At 43.4% G+C, this 23,848-nt stretch overlaps 1 protein-coding gene across 1 annotated transcript; it reads right to left on the bottom strand.

Moving 5' to 3' along the window:
• Positions 1-187: 187 nt before the first annotated feature.
• LOC120840109 lies at positions 188-23,848 on the bottom strand. The gene is made up of 18 exons (XM_040210523.3): positions 23,594-23,848; positions 23,300-23,485; positions 20,434-20,564; positions 20,236-20,365; positions 19,791-19,859; positions 17,446-17,549; positions 15,679-15,763; positions 15,381-15,548; positions 13,590-13,676; positions 13,387-13,481; positions 8,801-8,917; positions 8,231-8,291; positions 6,426-6,536; positions 6,282-6,346; positions 5,367-5,438; positions 5,153-5,255; positions 722-788; positions 188-473 (listed from the first exon to the last, which is right to left on the bottom strand). The coding sequence occupies exons 1-18, from the start codon at positions 23,657-23,659 to the stop codon at positions 361-363; spliced, it is 1,830 nt and encodes a 609-aa protein (XP_040066457.2). The 5' UTR covers positions 23,660-23,848; the 3' UTR covers positions 188-360.

Raw genomic sequence — 23,848 nt, 5'->3', positions numbered from 1 at the left:
TCCTCCAACTGTAAGGTCCGCGGCCGCGTCATTCGGGTAGGATGAGTGTTCGTGGATCGCGGAGTCCGCGCTGCGGTATTTGAAGGGGTGGGCGATGACTCGGTGTTTTTTCGGAAATCGATATTGGCCCAAAAAATAGGGTGGGCGATGGCTCGGGGATGGGCGATGACTCGGGATATTACGGTATAAAAGAAACTACCACCCCAAAAAGACTTGCCCAGTTACTTTACCTCGACTTTGATGCAACATAATTTGTGAAGTACTGCTCCAAAAGAGCTGGAGATTAACTGGCGGAAACAACCCATGACGATTGTTAAAAATGCAGTTCCATGCCATACAATTTCCAGCCCATTCCCCAAATCACAGTTTCCCTGTCTCTCTAATGTATTCATCAACCTTCTTCTCAAGAAAGGTTAGGGGACCCGGATTATCCAGGATGACCTTGTGAAACTTTCTGTCGTCATATTTGGAGCCTGAAAAACAAAACATTATGAGTGAATATATGACAATGAAGTTTAGCAGAACGCAAATACTGTTGAGACCGGTTATAACAAAGTCGGTTATAACGAAATAGCGGCTACAGCAAAGTGATAATGATTTCCCATTCCCTTTTGCACTTCGTTCGGTTATAACGAAATAGAGGATATAGCGAAGTGATTTCCGATTACCGTTGACTTCGTTATAATCAGTCTCGACAGTACTTGAGAATTGATTCACTTGCCTAGGTCCTGCTTGGCTTTCTCTCGTAGTTGCCTTATCTTAAGCTCTCCCACTTTGTAGGCACAGGCCTAGATGCACACAACAATAAAGAAACAAAGTCACAACACTGAAGATCGAAACTTGCTGGATATTAGAAAAAAACTGGGGCAGTTGCACAGACCTAGTTACAAAAACAGCTTTTATGACAAGCTCTACTAATGAATACCAAGCTATCTAAAAGCGTTCTATGCTCGTGTCTCTGGTTAAAACAAAGTTAACTACCATTAAATACAAGCAGGCACCAACTCCAAATTTAAAGATTACCCAATCAAAATCAATAACATTCAAGATGGTTGCCACAAAAATATTAAATTTTCATGAAATGGAAGGGGGCACTAGCAGCAAGCTAAAAAGAACACTCGTATGACTTTCAATCTACTAGTAGTAGCATCCCCCTTAGACAGCTTGAATTGAACTAGCCTCTAGCAGCAAATGCAGAGAATGTTGGCAATGCTCAGTGGTGACAAAAATGTTCAAAAGATGGGGCAGATTTCCCTACCCTCTCTCCGAAGGGTTTATTAGAAATTTTTTGGGAGACAGTCGCACCCCCTTCGCCGATGCCACTGGAAATGCTGTCATATTTCACTAATACTAAACAGGGTGCTTCATCCAGTACTGAAAACAGTCATATAAAAATGCTCTTGAGATACAGAAATGATTCCTTACGCATGGTTGTTCATAATGGATGTCAGAAAACAAGTGTAAAGTGATAAGTAGTGAATTAGTTAGAATTATCTAGTTAACTTTCTAAATACTTGCCATAGTTGGCCCATTCTAACTAGAAATTTTCTGCATGTAATCAGGCTAGCTTAGAACAGTCACTAGATTTTACAACAAAATATTCTGCATGGCACTATTCAGGAGCAAGGCTAAGCTGTCTAAAATCCACCATACCAAAAGTGAGGAAAAAAAGTGGCAAAAGCTTTGTGTTTGAAGCAACATCAAAGTGTGTCAAGCCTTTGCTATGACCACTTGACCCTCAAATAACTTGTTACTGCCAGGTTGGATCGCGACGGCTTGTCACATACTTCCGAGGCGGATGCTCATTTGACTTTGGAGTGGGACTTCTGTCACTAGTTGGAGCCTCAGTTTCAGTACTGCAGTCTCCTAGCAGCTTACCTAAATTTATCACTAAATAGCGCACAAAGCAGTATTTGAATTTCGGAATTAAAACAATTACCTGCCATTATTTTTGTATAATGTTCCACATGTATGTTTCCCTGTATTTCTAACCCCTAACCCCCCCCCTCCCCCCCCTCATGTAATGTCCCCTTGAGGCCTTCAAAGGTAAATTAATAAACGAATTAGTGCTGTGCAAATATTCAAATTTTTTAGTAGTAGTTTAGAATAATAAACTTTTTGATATTCGCTTTGAAAAAGACTGCATATTCATACTTCTTAAGTGCTGATTGTGGCTCATTGGGCTCATTGAGTGCGCTTCTTACTGAGCACCTGTGCACTGCAAGGAAGCAATATGCGCGAAGCTCGCGGGTATTGCTTCCCCGCAGTTCACAGGTGCTCGGTGAGGAGCGCACTCAACTGGGCTAATTTGCTACGATTATGCAAGCTTATATCAAACTATATGTTTAGGTAGCACTGTCGTGACAACCTGCATCCATCATTTATGCTTTTTCTTTGGACAAATTTAATATTGAAGTAAGAAATATTTTCATATAGTAAGTAGATTTGTACATTATGTTGATTAGGATAGCTGTGACAAATTTGTCATTTACATGCCACAGTTCATAAACATATGGTTATATTAAAATGAACTGAGTAGTGAGGTGGACAAGTGGAATGTTGGGAAGAACCTTCATAAGTTCAGCTGAATTTTCATTTAAGCATAGTGCACGGTAGTAAAAGGCTTAGAGGAACTATTCAATATTTGATTAGAAAAAAGTCTACCAAAACCACTATTCTCTCCGAATTCGCTTTCAACTCAAAATCCACTACTTGCACATGCCAACCTGCTATAAACTATTTAGGCATCTGGTAAGGAATCTGATTGCAACATGCCAGCCAGGGGAAGTTGTAGAATCTTCTTGATACATCTCGGTTGATGTGTTTTTCAGGCTGTTCTGTTTACAAACGCCGGTCCTGTTGAAGTCCTTGGGGGTATCTGTACCAATTGTGTGCTGGTTGTGCTTGCCTTCGTGGCTCTAACATCCCAAACCTGATGCGTCAAGTCTCCCGGCCGTGGCTGCTCTCTTTCTCTTGACGTGTTCCCCTTCTTTTTCATTTCTTTCTCTCTCTGCACTGTGTTTCTTGCACGAGGGGGCATAACCTGGGATTAGGTTGAAAGGGATCCAGGCTGTTTTTGCAATCGTTCAATCATATTTTCATCTCTTTTTCCGGCTTGTGCTTATGTTACATTCAGTTTTCCTGGTTTTGCCAGTTTCTATTCGTGTGAAGTCCGGAGTTTGTAATCGAGCACAGCGCGCGGTATGCTTGCAGTGCACAGGTTCGCTGAGCACCACCGTTTTTTGCTTCAATGCGTGTGCTCAGCTTCACCGCTTCACACCAGTTGTGCTAGCATCAACAGCAGATGTGAGAGTGCATTCAGGTTTAAGCTAATGTGTTCGGAAAGTTTGCTGACTCTTGTAGGTCAACACTCTTCTAGTTGAGATTATAGAAAAAACCCCAACTTTTAGAAACAGCAAAAAAAAAGTTGATTTACATTTTATTAATAATGGCAGTTCTGCAACACCTTGAAACTCTGAAATAAGCTGCTGCAGTCCCATTTTTGGGGCCCTGAAAGGATGATCAGCTGTTATTTTCCAGGATCATTGTTTTACTGCGAATCCCCAGAAAATGCATCAAAAGGGCTGGCTCTATATATAAGTGAATTAGTAGATTTCTTGTAATTAGATTGCTAATTGATACTTAAAACTTGCTACCCGACATTCGGTGTGGTCAATACCTTTACACCCAAAAAAATTGTTTCTTAATTTTAAATGTGCTTCTTATTTAAATTATTTTCAGTCTTAGGCAAAGCTCCCAAATGCATGTTTAGAAATTGCTGAAGTTGATGGCATTCACAATTACAAATGAAGCGCCGTCAGTCACCGGCACCGAACGAGGAGTCTGCATCCATGGCACATAGAGAGGAATGGGGACTCTAAAGGAGTTGTGAAGCAATTTTAATGTTAAAATAATTTGCATCTTCTACTTTTTACATTGTTTATCTTGTTACAAAGGGCAGAAAACACATCTCCTTCCTTCGAAACATTGCGATTTTGCCGCGTAACCACGAGGCAAAAATTAGAATATTTTCCAATCTGCAGCCGCGAGCGACGGCCACGAGAACCACGCGGCGTGATGTCAAAGGGGGACTTCTAAAAAAAAATAGCAAGTTGTGCAACTACCTGCTCGATAAAAGGCAATTTTTTTATAAATCTTGTCGTTCCAACATAAATATAAGTGCATCAAAAACCTGTTATCATCAACAAAACTTTTATTGTATGGAGTTTTAGTGGTGCCATCTATCCGAGGTCAACAAAACCATCAGCTCTATCTGCTACCGCGAGGAGCCTCCAGAAGCTGGACGGGGATAAACGGGGTGGCCGGACCTGGATGAGCACGTTGGCACTTTTCTCTTTTCTTCACCATGTTGATCGTGCGGTGCAAGCATGTGGTTGCGAGTGGGTGAGTTCTTGCTGCTCATTGATGGCGCTAGAGAGAGAGAGCTTCACCGGAACTTCGCGCGTCCCCCTTTCATGTCACAGCGCACGTGACCCGGAAGATTGTGAAGGAGTTGAAAGGTGCTAAAAACCTCAATCTTTGTCGTTTTTTAAAAATAAAAAGTAGGACATCCAGGCAAAAACGTTTTTTTGTTCTTTACTTCAAAAGAGTGGAGACACACACTCCCACAATTATTTAACAAAACATTGAAATTGTTGCATGCGGTTAGAGCTGCAAACACCACTCGCGTCTAGCGATGTGAAACAACAACATTGCTGCATAGACACGTGGTAAGTGCCAAACTCCAAAACCAGCTGTGGTAATCAGATGTCGACATGTGGAGTGCCCTGTTTTTTTTTTTTAATCCTCTGACTCAACTAACATAAAAGTATTGAGTGAAACCAGAAAAAAAAAAAATGAGCATGCAATGCTTGTTAACGAGTTTTCCATGGCTGTTGCAAAAGAAACAAAATCTGGAATAACTGATTGTTTCATTCTCTTCCTATAACACCCATGTATATTACCTTATATCTTTGTGCATTGTGTGTATTATTACAAATACAGTGTATATTCGTGTTGTTTTCTCTGCTGCTATGGGGGAGGGGGAGGCTTGTCGAGCAACACCTCAGTTGCTTTTTTCTTCGCTGCCTCTCCTCTCCAAACAGAAAGAAATAAAAAGCTTGAAAAAGCTTGAATTTGAGTGTCGACTCACCTGTCCAGGCCAGGTAATGTACCGGTCAATCTCGCTCTCGATTTCTCCTTGACTGGACGAGGTATGTTCCAGCAAGTAGTTGATGGCCTTTTCCCTTGACCACCTTGTGAGACAAAAGCAACATCATAGCGTTTCAAAACTTGGAACTTGGGCCGTTCGGTAGTCCACCCCTAGAGGAGAGCAACTGTAGAATCTCAAGCTTGTATGCACTCACCCAAGGGCATGCATTCCAGTGTCTACAACTAACCGGCAGGCACGCAACATCTCCTGGGACAGGTGACCAAACCTTTAGAGACAATGACAGGTAAGTAAATTAATTTCAAGCATATTTTACAGAACTAAGGGTGAAACGGATCATGAAACAGCAGTTGCTAACAAGACGCTGGCTTATCCTCCTGTGTTTTGTGACATCCGGCCGTTCTGATGTTCCGAGGACATTACAGACGCTGCAAAAAGCTAACCTTATTGGATGCAAAATCTTTCCTTTTTCCCAATTTTGATGCTGCTAAGATGTTACTATTACCTCACTTATGATGCACCTCCTGTTCTGCCTCCAGTAAGCCCAACTACATAAAACAATTATCATTTGTTTCTAAAGCGACTTCTCAATGACATTCGGCACATCATAAAGATGTGCATTTCCATTTGGGAGAAAAAACATAAGCGAGAAAGAAAGAACTGCTGGAGTCAAATACTAAGTACATACTTCTTTTGTAAAACACCAGTCAATGCATGTTAAAGAAAACTAACACCTGTTGCATGTTTCGTAAATGTGAGTAAACTACTTTGAGCACAAGCTAAGCAAGGCAGTTACATTGAGCAGCTGGGTTGCTGGGGTCGTTTTCATTCATCTGTTCTTTTGATGAGATGACTATGGCAGTCAGTCACCACGTCAGATAAAAATAGGGCCAGAAAATTATAGGAGCTTTGAGGAAACTGCTAGCAGACCGGTGCTTTGCACGGATTCTGACTCCACAAACGAAACTGGCTAAGGATCTGCAAAAGAAAAGTTTCTAAACATTTGCCTGCTGGATCCACCATTTGAATACTAGGCTCCCCAGTTGCTGCGATCAACCACATCAGAGAACACGCCTTAACGAAAACATGCGATGGAAGCAAACACTCTCACCTGTCATAGAGGGTTTTGTAGACACCTAGTTCGTATCCGAGGAACTCGCTGTACAACCCCCAGCCCTGCGAGGAAAAGAAAACATCATCAAAAGCTTCCAAATTGACGCATACAAATACCCCACGGAACCCCTGACCCGCTTACCTCCACGTACGCAGTGTGAATAGGGAAGTGGACAGGTCCGTCGTTATAGCGCCGGTCCTCGATTTGGCTCCGAAACGACGGCATGCCGGGCAGTTCCATGGCATATGAGCCCTTTCGTTGTGCGCAAGAACCGAGAGAGGGAGAGTAAAGCAAAGAAGACACAGACAAAAGTTTTTTGGGGTCTGCCGGGCTCGTTTAACACAAAATTGCTTTTTGGCACCGCCTACAGGTGCCTGAATGGCAAAGTTAGCCAATGACTAGAAAATTTGCGACAGTCTTGAATTTGCTAGGTCTAGCGCCCTAAGAGAAGGGGTCACAAAGGATACACTTTAGCGGCCTTGACTTACGCCTTACAGATCATGAAAGTTAAATTAATAGGTATGGGCAGAAAACAAAAATTATAAAAGACTAGAGGAATTGCATGACATATGCTGTTGTTAAAGCAAGTAATTAGGCTTGTGGATGATAAGCAATCGTGTTAGCCAAAACCAGGAGTTAAGCGCTGCGAAAAGTGCTCGATGCAGCAATGACTTAATCTACCATGACAAGTAAGGTGTTTGATTTCGGCATATTCCGGAAAAACATAGAAGCTTTATGATGTAACCTTTCTCGAGACTATTTTGGCAGATTGATGGCAAAAATGACCACTGGAAAACTGGTCAGCTGTTTGGCAATTATCATGTTAGTCCAATATCTTTGATGGTAGTACTAGGCAGTTGATATTATTGTGGACACCAAAGTATATGTCCTTTTTGCTGGAATTCCGAGGACGCCCATATCATACGCTCAGAATCCCAGCACAAGTTTTGTTCAATGACAACATGCTATCTGTAAGTTGCAATGATTAGTTCTCCACATGCTGTGGTATCCTCGTCTTAGGGCACACCACTCATAGATGAGGATCCTCATTTTCATGCAAAAGACACATTTTCAATCAATCAATTGGGGGGGGATCGGTGGCTGAGTGGGCTGGCGGACACCTGCATGGAGCACGTGGAGCGAAAGCTCGCGCTGCAGAACCCAGGGATCCTGAGTTCAATCCCCACCTTTGCCCGTTTTGATCTGGACTGGCATTGTACTGGCGTGCCGTCGTGCATCACTACTGCATGATGCACGTTAAAGCCCAGGCTAGCGACTGTACTGCGCACTTGATCAATTTCTTATCTACAGCTGTGACACCAGATGTCCATTCAGGCTGACTAACTTCCGGATTTATAAACATACACTCAACATTATTATTAGTATTATCAATGAATGTTGTGGAAGCAATTGACATGCAAGCTTTGTTCATAAAATGGCTACACTAGATATGAGCCAATGTGATACAATTCTCACATTCTGCTTCTGCAATATTTTAACCCTATTTATGCTCCAAAATTGAACCCACAAGCTAGGCACTGAAAGATGCAGATTTGACCTTGGTAAAATAAGCATAGAATGAGCAAGGCAAATACTGCGAAAACCTTAATGCTTGTGAGCCCCTATTTTCTCCAATGGCACAAATCGAAAAATTTGCCGATGTTAAAGGCTTGCAAATAATTTCGTTGCATGAAGAGACAAACCTTCAGAGTGCACGCAATTTATTGGTGGCAAGCATGACACCTCTACCTAATTAGTGCGAAATTGGGGTCGCGAAAATACAGGGTTTTGCAGAAGCGTTAAAAGCAGCTGCCGAACACAGGAAACCTTTGCACAAACACAAAACTGAGTCGGCTTTGTAAAACGGCTCCTCAGAGCATCGGTGCGCGGTGAGAGTATGTCTTGCAGGATGAGCCATTGAGGCCATTTTTAAGACGCTTACGCACCTGCAAATGATGTCCTGGATTGCCTTCGTGGAGTGCCAGGGCCGGCATCACAAAGCTGGGCCTGAAAAATGGCTTAATGTTGTGACCCCGCAGCACATCCTTCCTGACGGCGTGAATAGTGAACCCTCCCTACGGTGCCTGGAATGTGCCACCAACTGGAATGATATCATATCCCCAAACGTGGTCCCTCGATTTCCAACCCATGATGTCGCAGGAGTGTCACGCTGTTGCCATGCCACAATTTCGGCAGTGGCACAGGAGCGGAGAGGGGTGCAATGGACGCCTGCTCCGCCACAGGTCGCTCTCCGGCTTGATGGCCCCCAGAAGCTTTAGCGGCCAAGAGTAAGGATGTGTCAGCAACAACGACACTTGCCTTTGCTCATACTTTTTGCTGGAACTTCTAGGAATAACTGCCAGGATTGCGACATCTGACGGCGTGACGCCCCAGCTTTCGCGACGCCACTTGTTGCCACTTCGGGACCGTTTTGGGTGCACGGGCGTATGGCGTGCCAAACAAAAGTCAGACGCATTCGAGCCACCGTAGCCCCACAGTCGGAAAGGGTGACTTACGATCGAGACAGGTCATTGGCATTGACGTAGAAGGTTCCGGGGCGGGAGCCGTCGGGGGTTCCCAGAATGTACATGGCGACTGGCCCACTGGACTTGGACGCGGGCTGAAGTTGCACCCTGAAAGCGATTCCGGTTTAAAGTGTGTGCAGCATGAGCAGTGCAAGCCCTAGATGACAGTTCCCACAACCTCTTTAGAAGCAGAATTATTTGTTAGTGTAACGAGGTAGAGGATTCGGCCAGTTTGTACACTAGACGAAAAATGAGGAAAATCCAACGGTGCTCGAAAACAAAAGCTCGGGCTGCGTTTACACTTGAGAGTCGCAGCAGACGCACAACTGGCTGGTGACACCGTGTCAACAACCACCAAATGTTGCACCTAAGCGCGTGATTGATCAGTCACTTTCCCAAACCTCTTACTCCAAACGAGATAACCTGGAAGCCATTGTCAATGCTTCCCTTCCCACCGCAACACAAGTTTGTGTTTAGCTGTTTTTTTCATACCCATTTCTGCCCAGCTACGAATTTGTCTCTGTTGTGCCACTTTATCTCGCACCTTTTGAGAAAACCTTCTAGCGATATTGACATGGATCGTTTGAAAGTGTAAGCATGACCACTACATCAACAGGCATTCGTTCGAGCGTGAGCAGTACCTGTCAAGCTGAAAGTGTCGCCGATTTGCTGCCACACCAGGCACCTTTCTCGGCACTCCTTGAAATCGGAGGCTTGCTCATTATTGAGAAATGGGTACTCTTCAATAGCGATGATCAGAGCCTCTGTCAGAAAACTCCATGGCAGCTATCATTGGCTGTATTTCCCACAAAGCAAAATGCTGAATGAAAAAAAAAATTGGCGGTGACCTTCATCTTGAAAGTCCTATAATGCGTGAAATCTAACAGTCGTTTCGGGAGTGAAGGACCTATATTTTTGTCAATTTTAGGAAAGCTGTATTCGCGACTTCAACAAAACGGACGGCACCAAGCGGGAAAACCAGGAACCAGCCGGAACAGGTCACTTTGCGCCTTTCTGCATCTTTGGCGGCTTTCGCGGACACGTATTGTCGGTGTGGTGGCGAACAATGTAATTTGACGAAGGTCAGAATATTTCTTAAGTTTGCCTGAGTATTCATTAGTGTGGTGAAACCTCAGTAGATTGTCTCCTTCCATCACGAGTTTGAAAGCCCGTTTACTCCATAACACACGGTCGCACGCTTTCGATTTCTTGGATGGGAAAGAATCACGGAAAAACATTCTGATTTCTTGTCTGTCTCGAATCACATTCAAAGTGATGAATACTTGGTAACTGATAAGTGTTTCTTTATAGGGACGTAGAACAGTGAACTGAGGTCAACAGACAATGTGTTTCACTGGAGAGAACACCAATATTGCAGTCAAGTGAATGGGAAGGTTCGATAGCTGCTTTTCTTGAGTATGGTTGTGTTTGATTAGCTTGAAGATTGAGCCACCCACTCCGGTCGGTGCGTTGGCTATTCATCTTGGCTGCTTTTCGCCGAAAAAGCCTCTAGACCACACCGAAGAAGGCGAAGGAGCTGGGCTCATTTCGCAATTACTTGATTCCGGAAAACCTGCTCGCTGCATACGATTAATGGGGAAATTGTCTGCTTTCAAAAGGTTAGAAGCTGTCACAACATAATGGTCTATTGTGCCTCCAATATTTATATTATACCCCCATTGAAGCCAGCAGCAATATACGTCTACATTGCCCAGGTTTACCGGCCACAAAAAATACTCAATTTCTCCGTTCAGGATTTGAAGTCAAGTTCAATGCAGAGGGGTTCTGCGTGAACCTCCAATGAGGTTCTCTTCAGTTATTCCGCATTCTTCACCGTGCTGCCGGCTAGAACCATTTGGCTGAGTTTAAGTAGTATCTCTCCGTCTGTCAAATATACTTTGGTTCAGTAGTTCACCTAATAGCTAGTTAACTAAGCTCATATTTCAACCTGAAGAATATACTAATATCGCTTTAGTGGGACATAGTATGCATTATAATACATAACCCACATATTAAAAAAAATGACTTTTTGATTGCTACTAAAACCTGAATTAAAATACGAGTATCAGCTGCTTAGCGGGGTGCCAGCGGGTTAACATGCTTCTTGGCTCATGAAGCGCTTGCTTAATTTTCGTAATTTTCATGCAGCCTGTGTTGTTGACCGACCAGACGACTGGAGCTGTTTCTTAAACGCGGATCAAAAGCTCGATTTTGCGGACAGATAAGTCACATGGTCGCGGCATGCGAGTTAGCTGAAGATTACTCTCAGTGGAACAATTCTGTAGTGATTGCCACTTTCCTTAGCTGATCAAAACTGATTAGAGTTTATTACCGTCTCTCTGGAGCCCATAGTTGCAGTTTTGAACGAACTCTCCGACACAAAAGTTTGACACAAAAGAAAAAAAAAAGGCATTGGGAAAACAAAACTATGCTTTGCAAGTTTATGTGCAGGGACTACACTTATACTGTCCCGGTTAAAATACTTATAAAATAGGGCATTAAACAAAAAAAAAACTGTTAAATTGAATGCGCCACCTGTTCAGCCGGCCCAGCTGAGCCGACGCGACCTGTTCCCAGCCGCCTTGTTTGTTCGGTGGTGGCAACCCGTATAGGTCGCTGGAGTCGCGAATTGGCCAGACCAGGGAGGGGGAGAGTGGAGGGAGGGAAGGAGACTGTAGGAAAATGGGGGAGGGACGGCAGGAGCGAGGAAGGGAGAAGGTGGAGGGAGAGAGAGATAGGTGGAGAGGGAGGGGGAGCAAGGAAAAGGGAGGCAGTTGGGAAGTATGCCCTAGGAAGGGAGGAGAGATGAGGAAAGGGAACTGGCGTGTCACGTGACATATATTTCCCCGCTAAGTTTAGCAGAGAAAGTGAACTGTTGTAGTACAAGTCATATGATATCAGGTCACGTGAATCTCAATTTCCCCCGCTAAATTTAAAGGGGAAAACTGGACTGGTGTTTAGGTGACGTGACTTTCAATTTTCCCACCATATTTAGCAGAGAAACTGAATTGGTCTGTAGACCATGCAACGTAAATTTCCCCACTAAATTTAGCAGGGAAACTTGGTGTGGGTCATGCAACATCAATTTTGGTGCAAAACATGGCGGGGAAACTGAATTGGTTCTTAGGTCACAAAACATCAATTTTGCTGCTAAATTTAGTGGAGAAACTCAGTTGATGCATACGTCACATGACATCAATTTCCTTGCTAGATTCAGGGGAAAATACCGACGGACGTACAAAGTTTTGGGACTGGGGGGTTCCGTTAAGAAGAATGTCATGCTTTAATGAACACGACACTGAATGGCTCAGCCGGAGAGACCCAGATTACCGGCCTGAAAAATCAGTCGGCAAGCGTCTGCTCGGGAAAGGGTTGCTTTTAGTCAGTGATTATCGCTTGGCCACCAAAAAGATCTTATATGACTGCTGTGAACGGCAAATGTGGGTGTGCCCGTGGCATTTGTGCGCGCAATTTGTTATTCTTCTTTTTGGGAGGCTGTTGGGTTTACCATTATCCTTACAACTTCCACACAGATGGTTACATGTCAAAATGGGCCAAATCACAACTCCCGTTTTAAAGGGGTGCAGAGCAGAATCGAAACTTGGTATATTACCAGAACACCTTTAAATGGTGTGAAATATGATCCATGATGTCCGTAAATGATAATCACATGCTTGTATTTTCAGCGGAAGGCTATATTTTTCATACCAACCGACAGATTGTGGCGATATTTGCGCGTGACGTCACGCTTGCAACGTCACGGGCCCGTGAACGGCCGAAGGTACCGTAATTACGATTGTTGTCGCTAGTTGGCACCAGCTTTATCACAAATGCGTTACAATCCTGCCAAGTAAGAATACCCAAGGTATGGTGCACTAGAACCGAGAGGTGTGCCAGGCGCCGCTCGTTCCCAGGCACCTCCATCGGAAACGCCGCGCCGTAGGTTGCTACTGATGGGCCTGTGATGTCAGACATCTCAACGAAGCTACGAAATGTTGGGAAATCATTTTATTAGTTTTAAAAATACTTTTCTTACTTTTACACATGAAAGACTGGTGTTTGTGAGCTGCTGTCACTCAAGACACCAAGTCTACACAAAGAAATAGGCGCTAAAATTTCATTTCCATACCCATTATGTGTTACAAGTTTATTAAACCTGCCCACATTGAGTATGCAGCGACCTTGTGAAGGTCCAATATGTTTATATATGTATGTACAGCCAGAACACATAGTTGAAAGAGATGTGGCATTAAAGCTCAATCGGTTTTCTCCGTGAATTTTTCTCTATCCTCTTTGTTTTTCTCGATTGCCATTTTGTGGGCGGACTATCCTACAAATAGAAACAAGAACTGATACGTGATGTAACAAGCAACAAAGTCAAAACGAGACGTTTATAGATACTAATATTATGTGCACAAAAAATGAAGCCTAAAAACTGCTCAACTGTTCAAATTAACAGCACATTGCGACAAACTGACCGTGCATTCATCTGCGTTGAACAGCATAGGCACAATACAAGTGCATCCAAAAAGTGTGGTTGCATTTAAAATGCTTCAACAATATACAAATCAGCTCACCGAAGTTTTGACTTTGGAACTGTTGGAAAAATTTCCAGCAGTTTGGGTTGAATGTCTTGGTTCAAGATACGCTTGTAACCTTCTACCACTTCTTCCTGTTAGGAGGAAAAAATGGCAACAAGCAAGCGAGTTTAAGGTTTGTCGTTACATAAACACACAGTTACAGGACTTGTTTAAACAAAAATAAGCAGCCCTAAACTTACACTGGACTTGCAACGAAAAGATGCATTGGCGCGAAGAGACTCCGAAAACTCCTTGGGACTCATCTTCAAGTTAAGAGCTTGTATAACCTGGTGAAGAAACAATGCTTCCTTCATGAAACCAATTTGGAATCCGGATTAGCAAACAATCTAAGCAATGAGGTACGGTGACAGAATGTGCGCTTAGTTCTACTAAGAGGCAAAAGAAAATTGCTTCAAGCATAGATGTCAATGACAAAAGTAACAACAAGCGAATAGCAGAAAAAAAGAAAGAGAAAAATACATAAGTAGCGTTTGGGATCTTGCCGGAACTAATTGGGAGGTTCATAGCAAGACAATGTGACCATACTTTTTTTAAAGTACTGTTAAGGTTACAAGTTAGGCTTATAATGATGGGTGCACCTGCATATGGGTTTTAACTTTTCTGCCCAACCTGGCACGCCATCCAGTTCATTTGGTGCAAATAAATATATTATCTTATAAATATTATTAAGAACTCCGGTTATCATTATCATTTGTGTTTTAGTTGTTCTTGTTTGCTAGCTCTTATACAGAAGTGATCAGTGGCAGCATAGCCAACAAGATTTACTCCCTTTAAAACACATGTGAAATTTGCCATTATGGTATTATGTGGTAATCTTCCTTCTCTCATTGCCACCTCATCAAGTAGTATCACCTGCTATGGCAGTAATTCTCAAAGGCAGTTTTAGGGTTTGCATAGCCACTCGCTCATCAGCCAAGCCAAGCAATAACACCATTTTTCGTTTGATATACTTTGAAGAAACACATATTTGTGTGATATTTATGTATTTGACAAATAAACAAGTCGAGTTTAGTGTAGCAACTAGCTGTATTGGTTTGTTTTGTCATTATTATAATCACCCACTCCTCATCGCAGAAAGGACGATCCACAAGGGTTTCCTAAAACATAGATGTTTGAGAACCACTGTGCTACAGAATAAATCTGTACGGTCTTCAACAATATGACAGATCCATTCAATGAAGAAGTTTCAGGCAGCTGTGCAATATTAGATTTTGTCCAGGCTCAAAGGTCCCACATTGCTTGGGGTGAGGAAATAAAGAAACCTTTGTTCTGTGCTCCATTTAAAAATAAGGTGCCTCTGGAGAATGTGCATTACACTGCCACATATACTGCCTTGGAGAATGGGCCTTTCATATTGTGGGAGACTGTACATAGTCTTTGAACAGAAAAAAATACCGCTAACTTCAAAATATATGTTTCACATTGCAGAACACAAATGGGAAAAAAACGGTCTTCTAAAGTGTGTGATAAATGTGCCCAGAAGCAGAAAGCACTACTGCACTGGTTGATGAGGAAGCAAGGCAGGTCCAGCAACTTGTTGCATGAAAATATTCTTCCATCCTGGTATAGGCTTGAGCTATGCAGCTGCAGAGTTGAAATTGTCAAAGAGAGAAAAGCTATCCAAAGTGCGGCTCCCATCGTACTATGTGAACAAGTAAGTCGAATTCCACTCTTGCTTTATAGCAATGTTGCCACTTTTATGGCAATGGAAGATGCAGTTCATGAAGTTCCTTGTCTCTCAGCATGGCCTGCACACACTGTTAACAGCAACCATGGTGAAAGCGATGAAGAAAAAAGATAGAACTTTCCACTCATGCATGCACAAAGGCTAGTACATAATCGGAGCATAGCCTGACTGTGCAGTCACACTGCTGTCTATTCTCCGGAGCCTCTATACCGTGACTAATTTATGCATCAGGTGCAACCCCCTGCCTTCCTGTTGTTTACACAAGAGTCGACAATGCACTGACCTCTTTCATGCCAGTAGATATCCGTTCGACTTCCTTAAGCCCCATGTCGTGAACTTCTTGTGCAGTCAGGGGCAACTCCAGATGATACCGCAAGCATTCTCGGTAGTATGCATCGCCACCGGGTAAGGAAGTGGCTGCTATCTCTGGCCTGAGGTGCAGCCAATATTCCTATGGGACGGTAAGATGATAATCATTGCAGACAGTGTAAAAGAAAAACATGTAATATTTTGCCAAACCCTTCCGAAAGGAAGCAAATCGAACACAGTAATAAAATTTATTCGTAAACTTCAAATAGTACCTGCTTAAGGAATTTCCGAAGTTTCTCAAATGCTGGGAGCACCGAGCGTTCAATTGCCCTCTCTGCATCTTGCATTAACATCTTCCTGCAAATGAAATAAAGAAACTTGTGCAAGCTGAATGCTCCTAGCAAATTAATGAGATAGTAAAAGGTAATAAATGCCTCACAGCAAAAGCAAAGCAAAAATTAGGACATCCAAACAAAGGAGCAAGTTTACAAAACTAATGCAAAAGGTGCCTGCCTGTATTAGAGCCACTGCACACATATGGCAGCTGCCAGAGTAACACCATGCTTTGTCCTGAGCCTCTTTCCACATCATCAGTCAGGAAGGATCAAATGCATTACCATGGAGACAGTTCAAGCCGGCTCAGTTTCCATAACAACCAATCACACTGAGGATTGTCAAGCACGCTCAAATGACCTTCGGTCGATGCTTGCTAATCCAGCCTCCCGACAATTGCTTATTGAGCGATTACCCTCATTTGGCAGTCTGCATGGTGAAATGATTGGGACAGCTATCTGTGCAATCTATGAATCAAATGTATATATTGCCCTTTCTTGACTTTATAATAATCCCAAAGTAGACCAGAAATAATGTCTGTGTTAAAGATATGCTTGGTTCTAGTGATTTGCATGCTTCGACCATTCCAAACTTGCGTGCAATAACCATAACCAAATGTCAAGTATTCGTTCAAGCTTGCATAAGTGACCATACCTTACTTTGTTTACATTTAAGGCCCGTTCACACTCTTGCGACCGAGTACGACTGAGAGAGACGAGATCTCTTAAAACTTCTTGAATGTTTTTAGAATGAGGGAACACACTGGCATTGTGGCGCCATCTATGCTGTGACTCTGGAACTGCATTTCACAAGAGCAAAGGTTTTGCGGGATTTCCGAGGTCAAATGTGCGTAATACCCATAGAAAGGCTCGTTTATAACATTGATAAAAGTTTTTCGAGCCAAGAAAAAAAGGATAATGCGCGAGAAATAAAAAAAAAATATGCCGGACCGTCGAGTTTACACTGCTTCCCAATAGATGGCGCCAGTGTGTTCTCTGGTTTAAGAAGTTTTAAGGAACCCAGGTTTAAGAGGTCGCAAGAGTGTGAACGGGCCTTTAGAATTTGAACGCTCATTGCAGGAATATTATGAACATGCAACAGCTCCTGTACTAGCTTGTTCAGTGGCAATTTCTTCTAACTTCTAAGATAAATTAAAGAACACTTTGAGCAAGTCGACCAAAATGTGTCTTTCCCACACATGAGAGAGCGTAGGCACAGAAAAGTGAGAGGCAGGAATCATGCATGAAACAAAGCATAGCCCCTGCAGACGCCATTCTCTTTGGTGGGCAGCAAACATTTTGACCGTGAGTTCTTTGTTTGTCGTAGTATGTCTGGTCATCGTTAGTTGGGAAAAACAATGCACTGTTTGAAGTATTTCCTCCCCCCTTTCTCAAAGGCAGAGTCCTTGTTCATAAAGAAACGTTGGATCTCTGACAACCATACAAAAGGCAGGGCAGACGTTGCTACGACTTGCAGATGCTGCTGCCAGTGTTCACCCACTACATCCTCTAAACAGAGCTTGGCAATCTGACATAATTCTACCTTTTGTGTAAGAGCAGACGAGCTTGCTTGCTGAATATATTTTTCCATCCAAAGTTTTCACAAAAGCTGTAATTGCTATGTTTCTATCTGCCAAACTTATACGGCTTTGGCTTCTTCACATTAGCCTTGATTTAAGACATGAGCCTTGGGACAAACGTTCATACCTCTCGGACTCTGAAATACCCGCAGGGAATTCTTTAAAACGTTCAAAGAATTCCGAATCCTTGGCAGACACCTGAAGGGCAGCTAATCTTTCCAGTACTCCTTTCTGGAAAAAAAGAAAATCAATTACAAGAACAATTTGATTAATTCTGCCAAGACAAGGCAATATAGTACCGTAAAATCCCGAGAGATGCCCCATCCCCGAAAGATAGCCCACCCCTATTTTTGGCATGATTTGCTATGTATTCTGAAACACCGAAAGATAGCCCATTTCTAGTAATTGCAGGGCCCTGGCCGATGATGAGCTCAGTGAAAACGGTGTTACTTAAAGGGGCCCTGCAATCATATTTAAGCGTCTACCTTTTTTGCGGTTTCCACGTCCCTCAAGGTTTAGGCAAGCCAAAGGACATGGAGAGAGTAACTAAATATCAGTGTGTCATATTTTAACAGGACGACGCGGAAACCTCCTCCACCTACGGAGGCGACCCGCGGCGCCGAAAGCATGCCAAATGTGAAGTCTTTGGTCCTGGGCTTACTACTGGTCAGAGCCACTAAAAGTTTCTTTTTAATCGAAATACAAAATATAAGTGGCACAAACAGTTTCAATTATTTATAGAAGTAGTTTTTTGTACAATATTTTAGATCAGAAAAGAAACAAATGCAGTTTATAAAGTATGAAAACAAGAAATGACCCACCGATATACCCGCCACCACGCGATGCATACTAGGAAGGTGTCGTGCGATCAGGCACCGATGAGCGGCGAGCCTAGAAAGGTCCCGAATGTTTGCGGCGGCGCTGCGGTCGTATACGGGCTCGAGAATCCGACCGGTTCCGAGCGTTCCGAAGGCCTTTGGCAAGAAGGTTCGGCTAGCGGTTTCGCCGTTTGGCGGTATGGCAGTGCGAAGTGGTTGTTGTTCGGAACTGATCTTTACCCCGTATTTCTGTTGTTTGTGGCCAATGAAGTGTCATGCCGAATTACTGTTTCATCGCGAAGTGGTGTAAAAATGGGAAGATGGAGTTAAACGTTAAAAAATGTGCCCATGTTAGTTTTACCCGAAAAACCAAAACAAAAGTTGAAACATGTTACCAATTACTGAATAATGAAACTGTAACAAAACAGCAAACAGTTAAATATCTTGGCGTCACTCTGTCAGCTGACTGCACTTGGAACGCACACATTAACGACGTTGTTATGAGGGCTGGCAGAGCGCTTGGATTTTTAAAACGAAATTTAAGAAAATCAACTAAATCTATCAAAGAGCTCGCCTATCTATCTTATGTGCGCCCAGTGCTAGAGTACGCCTGCACCGTTTGGGATCCTTCTCAGCAAAACCACATTGTTGCTTTAGAAAGAATTCAGAGTTGTGCCGCTCGTTTCGTTTTGGTGCGGTACGGCCGCTTTGAGAGTGTAACCGACATGATAAAAGAACTGGGATGGTCTACATTGGCATTAAGACGAAGAAATTTGCGCTTGAAGTTTTTATACAACATCTATAACAATAAAACTGGCATTAATAGCTCATTTTACTTATTACCACCAAATTATATCTCAAAAAGAAAAGACCACATTCATAAAATTAGAGAATACCGCACCAGGACGGAATTGGGCAAAAATTCTTTTTTTGTTAAAACAATTAAGGAGTGGAATGCCTTGCCCAGTGCGATTGTGTGTGCCGCGAATTCAGAAATGTTTTTTCAGAGTTTATTCGCCCCCTGCGATAATGCCTGATGGCGCTGCAGGACAATGATGAATAAAGAATAAAGAAAGAAAATGCAATGTGAGCCACCCTGGCTGCCCGCTTCATACAGCCTATCCAGGACGTGCTTTAGTGGCGCCCTCTCGAGTCGCCGACACGGAGTGCGGCAGCTGTGAGCGCTCGCTGAGCTCACTAACCCCTCCTCTATTTCACGGCCACTCAAGCGACCAAGGGCATCATGAAGGAGATTATGTTTTGCTTGTTCTTGTAATTTTAATTTGCTATAACGTTTAAAATAAAGCGAAATTCGAGAAAAGTCAAATTTTATTAAGTTATTACGTTCAGTGCACTCAGGTTCGGTGCAAATTAAAAACCAGTAAAGAAGTCCTTGCAGGGCCCCTTTAACTATGGCAGGATATAAACAAACATTACTGACTGGGAAGGACAGCCATCTTTAGTTCACCCCTTCCTGCAATCACAAGTTTCAATGGTCACAAAATATAAAACTAGCATTCTTTCACCTTTTTTGGCACACCAAAAGATAGCCCACCCCTTATTTTCATCCGATTTGCTATCGATTTTAGGTGGGCTACCTCTCAGGATGTTACAGTAGTTGTTCTATCACTAAAGACAATCCAAACCCACGTACCAAGGAAACTGCATGAAGCGTACGTTTCTGCTTGAGGCCTTCCCTCATGAGCTCCATCACTTCCTCAAGCTGCAATAGATAGATTCTATCACTTCCAGCAATAAATATGAGGCCTATCTTACATATATTTGTACAATTTTGAAATAAACATTAATTTCCTATAAAACTTTTTAACTCCATGGATTAACATTTCCCAGCTATATCTATTTTGCAATTTCAGCAACAAGTTAACACATACAAGTTGAAAAACAATGAGTCAGGCTTCAAAAATTTTTTGCAATTCCTTGCCCATCTGCATATTTTGTTTTCCAGCCCAATTTATATGATTATGCTACCCTGGGATGCAAACTGCTTGAAAAGGGATGTCAAGTTTTAACAATTTATTAACGCGTGAGTAAAGCTTTGAAACAAAAAGGTAACATTTCAGGGAAGGAGGTTAGCTAACCTGTTTCGGAAGCTTGTTGTACCTCGAGATCAGCTTCCTATAATCGTCCGCCGTCTTAAACACCATGTAGTCGATGGTCAGTGAAAGGTCGACGTGGATGCCCTCAATGAAGCTGATGGGATAAAGGTACCTAAAACAGCAACAGCAAACATTTACAACATAAACGGCTGGCACAGGCTGTGAACAAGACAAGCTTACCCCATTGTGTCAATGCCACGAAGATAACCTTCTAGGCCATCAATGAAAATGTGGAGACTCGCAGAGCACCATTCATCATCAACGCTCTTCAGTAGTCCTTTGGCTTGCTTCAAGAATTGACCTACCTTGTCCTGTAATTGAAGGTGTATAATAATGAAATGCCACAGACAAACCTTGACTATTACAGGAAAAGCAACCTTATGGTACCTGCGTTTACTTGACATTCACATGTGCATTCTCAAAATATCCTCTTTACTTAAGCAGGTATCAAAGCAAATATGGGTGCACACCTAAAGGGACACTGACACCCCTCAAAATGTTTTACAATTTTTCGTTAGGTGATTTAAAGGGACATTGACACCCCCAACATTTTTTGTTTTATTTTTTTGTCAGGCGATTCATTGGATCCGTCAGAAGACTACTCAATCAGTATTTCGCTACACCGTCACATTTATTTTGAATAAAGTCAAAAAGAAGCAACTGCTCAAAACCGAAACCGTAACTGGACTGGGGGAGGAAGAAGAAATATAGAGGAGGGGAGAGTTGGCAGAAATCACGAGGCTGTACAACTTTTTTTTCTTCAATCAACATATTTGTGGTTTTTTAGAAGCCACAAAAAATTGGTATCATATTTCATTTCTATTTTTAATATTGGGTCACCGATGGCACGTCGATGACCCACGATATTATTTATATTTGATGTTTGTGTGTAAACCATGGAAAGCGGCACATGATTATGGAGAAGAGAGTGAGCATGACTCAAACTGGCCAGTTCTTGATCGGCGATTTTCGGGCGTAAAGAAAACAAATTTCGATTTGCAAATTGTGTTCTGGGTTGTTGGACTCTCATATGTCATGTACGAACACAAACCTTGGAGAGCATAAATACCTTGTCAGTGTCCCTTTAATATGTGTTGGGAGACTACCCAATTAATATTTTGCTGCAGTCACATACATTTTTAATAAAACAAAAAACTCAACTGCTCGAAACCAAAACTGAAACACAAGCACGGAAGCTCAATGCCAGAAATCAAATGAACACACCTGACCGCATTTTTTTTTTTTTCGCTTCTCCAACGTGTGCAGCAGAAGACGACGATGAACTTGCATGCACCAATTGTCGTGCGATTGTTTCGCGTTATATCCCTTCCGCTCAATGTTCTGCACTTAAAGATTGATTGACCGGTACCACGAATGAAAGTTCTAAGGTATTGGCCCCATGTCCAACGTGAGGCCAACACTAGCGCACGACAAACCAACGTTGCGACGTCCCAACGTTGGTTTGTCGTGCGCTGCCACTGCATTGTCCAGTCGTTGCCATATTGAGAATGACATGTACTTAAACTTCCTGTGATCAGTGCAACATTTTTTTTCGATCAACGTACTTGCAGCTTTTTGGAGGCCACAAAAATGGGGTTTATATAATTTTCTATTATTATTATTATATTCAAAGTCGTGGGTCATCCACCTACATGACCCATGACTTTAAATATATTTGGTAGACAAGTTTGAACGTCACGTGACCATGGAAGAGAGTGAGCGCGACTCAAACTGGCCAATTCTTGACCGGCTGTTTTTGGGCAGAAAGAAAACGAATTACGAGCAGAAAATTGTGTTCTGGGTAGTTGGGATCTTATAGGTCATGTTCAAATAAAAACGATCAACGAGCATAAATACGTACAGATTCGAATGGACGACAAGGGGACAAACAAACGCTGAGATGTGTGCGTTTGTCCCCTTCTGATCCGTTCGTCACCGGTTTAGAATAAAGTGTAATGTTAACCAGTTCAGATGTTTAATAATTGTGTATTCCAACACTCAACGTGCTTGACCGGGCCCAGGCCACTCGCAGAACAAGCTCTGCAAGTGATAGATTGCAACTTGCAAGATACAGAAAGTTCATTACTCACCAATATATGTTATAGCTGTATACGTTTCCTGAGTGGCACACAGTTGGTCGAAAGACGTTTTAGTGAACGAAGTCCCGCCCACGTCTTTTCATCGAGACACTTTAGTGAATGGTCGGCAGCCGCGAAGCGGCATGTATGGGTGGGCCAGGTAGGTTAACATTCTTGTAATGGGCCGCCGCCGATCGTCGAAGCAAAGCGGCGTAAACGAAGGGGGCAGGTGGGTTAACACGCGCCCCAGTGATACGTCATTCGCTAAATCGTTGATTCGCTCAAATGACCGCTGTTCCCTATATAAAACGTCATTTGCTCGTGCGATTTTGACCATGACTTGCACCATTCCAATGTTTACAAAATCACAGCCCAGCGTGCGATCTTCACAGCCCAGCACACGCATGTACAGTCTCCGGCAATATGAAAGACCCACTGGGAGCGCGTGGCCGGCGGGGGCGCTGCGCGTGCTCCGGGCAATTCCATTCTGCTTCGAGGGGAGGACGCTCACTCGGGACTCACCACAATCTGATAAGCGCGTTTCGCTTTAGCTGAGCCCGAGTGAACGTCCTTTCCTCGAAGCTGAATGGAATTGCCCGGAGCGCTCGAAGCGCCCCCGCCAGCCACCGCCTCGGCCACGCGCTCCCAGTGGGTCTTTCATATTGCCGGAGACTGTACAATGCTTCAAAAGGCAAACGCATGCGCACGCACGCTGAAAACGGCACTGCCGACAGGATCAGAAAGGCAGGGAGGTTCTTCAGTTGTCCCGCCTCCAGCGCGACCTCTTTACCTTCGATAACGCTTCGACGTCTCGTGAGCCACGAGCGCGCACGCGCAGACAAAGCCTGCTGGAAGGCAACGTGCTGGGGGTCGAGCGACCGAGAGAGACGCTCTACCGTTCTCATCCTCCCAATGACTGTAATCACGACAGATGAAACATATTGGTTGGGGTACAAGCGCGATCTTACCTTCCTTTCTTGGAAAGACTGGAGCGAGTAAGACTCTAGGATGTCATCGTAATCGTGGACGCCGACCGTCGTCGCAAGTTCGGGGCTGTCGCTCAACCTCCATTGCCAAAAGTCCTCAAACAGCTGCTCAGCCATCGTTTTCGCGTCGGTCTGCTCCACAAAGCCACGGAGTCGACCTATTAACGCCTGATCGGAAGCAGTGACGAGAATATCATTAACACCAAATCTCCAGCCGCAGAACTGGCAGAACTTTGCCGCTGCTCAGCACAACCAGTCAACGAACCGGCCACATACCTCGTAAACATATGGCGCGCACGCGAGCAATAATCCACAGCCAAATAGCGCCAAATATTTGTACATAGCAAGATTGCCAAACGATAAGCACTAAACCACGGAGGTCTTAAGCTTTCCTCGTTCTGAAAACAATTTTTACGACAGTAAACAAGAAAACTAAAGGCATTTCTTAATGCAATGACCTCCTTTCGGAGGATCAGCGTGAAAACAACTGGGACCCCGTGACAGCATGGCAAAACGAAACCTTGACTTCAC

The sequence above is a fragment of the Ixodes scapularis genome, unplaced genomic scaffold, assembly GCF_016920785.2.
Source record: "Ixodes scapularis isolate PalLabHiFi unplaced genomic scaffold, ASM1692078v2 PGA_scaffold3__209_contigs__length_174095766, whole genome shotgun sequence".
Taxonomy (NCBI): domain Eukaryota; kingdom Metazoa; phylum Arthropoda; class Arachnida; order Ixodida; family Ixodidae; genus Ixodes; species Ixodes scapularis.
Note: the sequence above shows the minus strand (reverse complement) of the source record. Positions and strands in the feature narration are given on the sequence as shown.

Bases quoted from the DNA above. Each gene is read 5' to 3' on its own strand.
- LOC120840109 (XM_040210523.3), bottom strand. From the start codon at position 23,659: ATGTACAAATATTTGGCGCTATTTGGCTGTGGATTATTGCTCGCGTGC. The intron at 20,565-23,299 runs GTAAGATCGCGC...CTTCAATTACAG, and splicing joins AGTCTTTCCAAGAAAGGAAG to GACAAGGTAGGTCAATTCTT. The intron at 13,482-13,589 runs GTAAGTTTAGGG...TCCTCCTAACAG, and splicing joins CTTTTCGTTGCAAGTCCAGT to GAAGAAGTGGTAGAAGGTTA.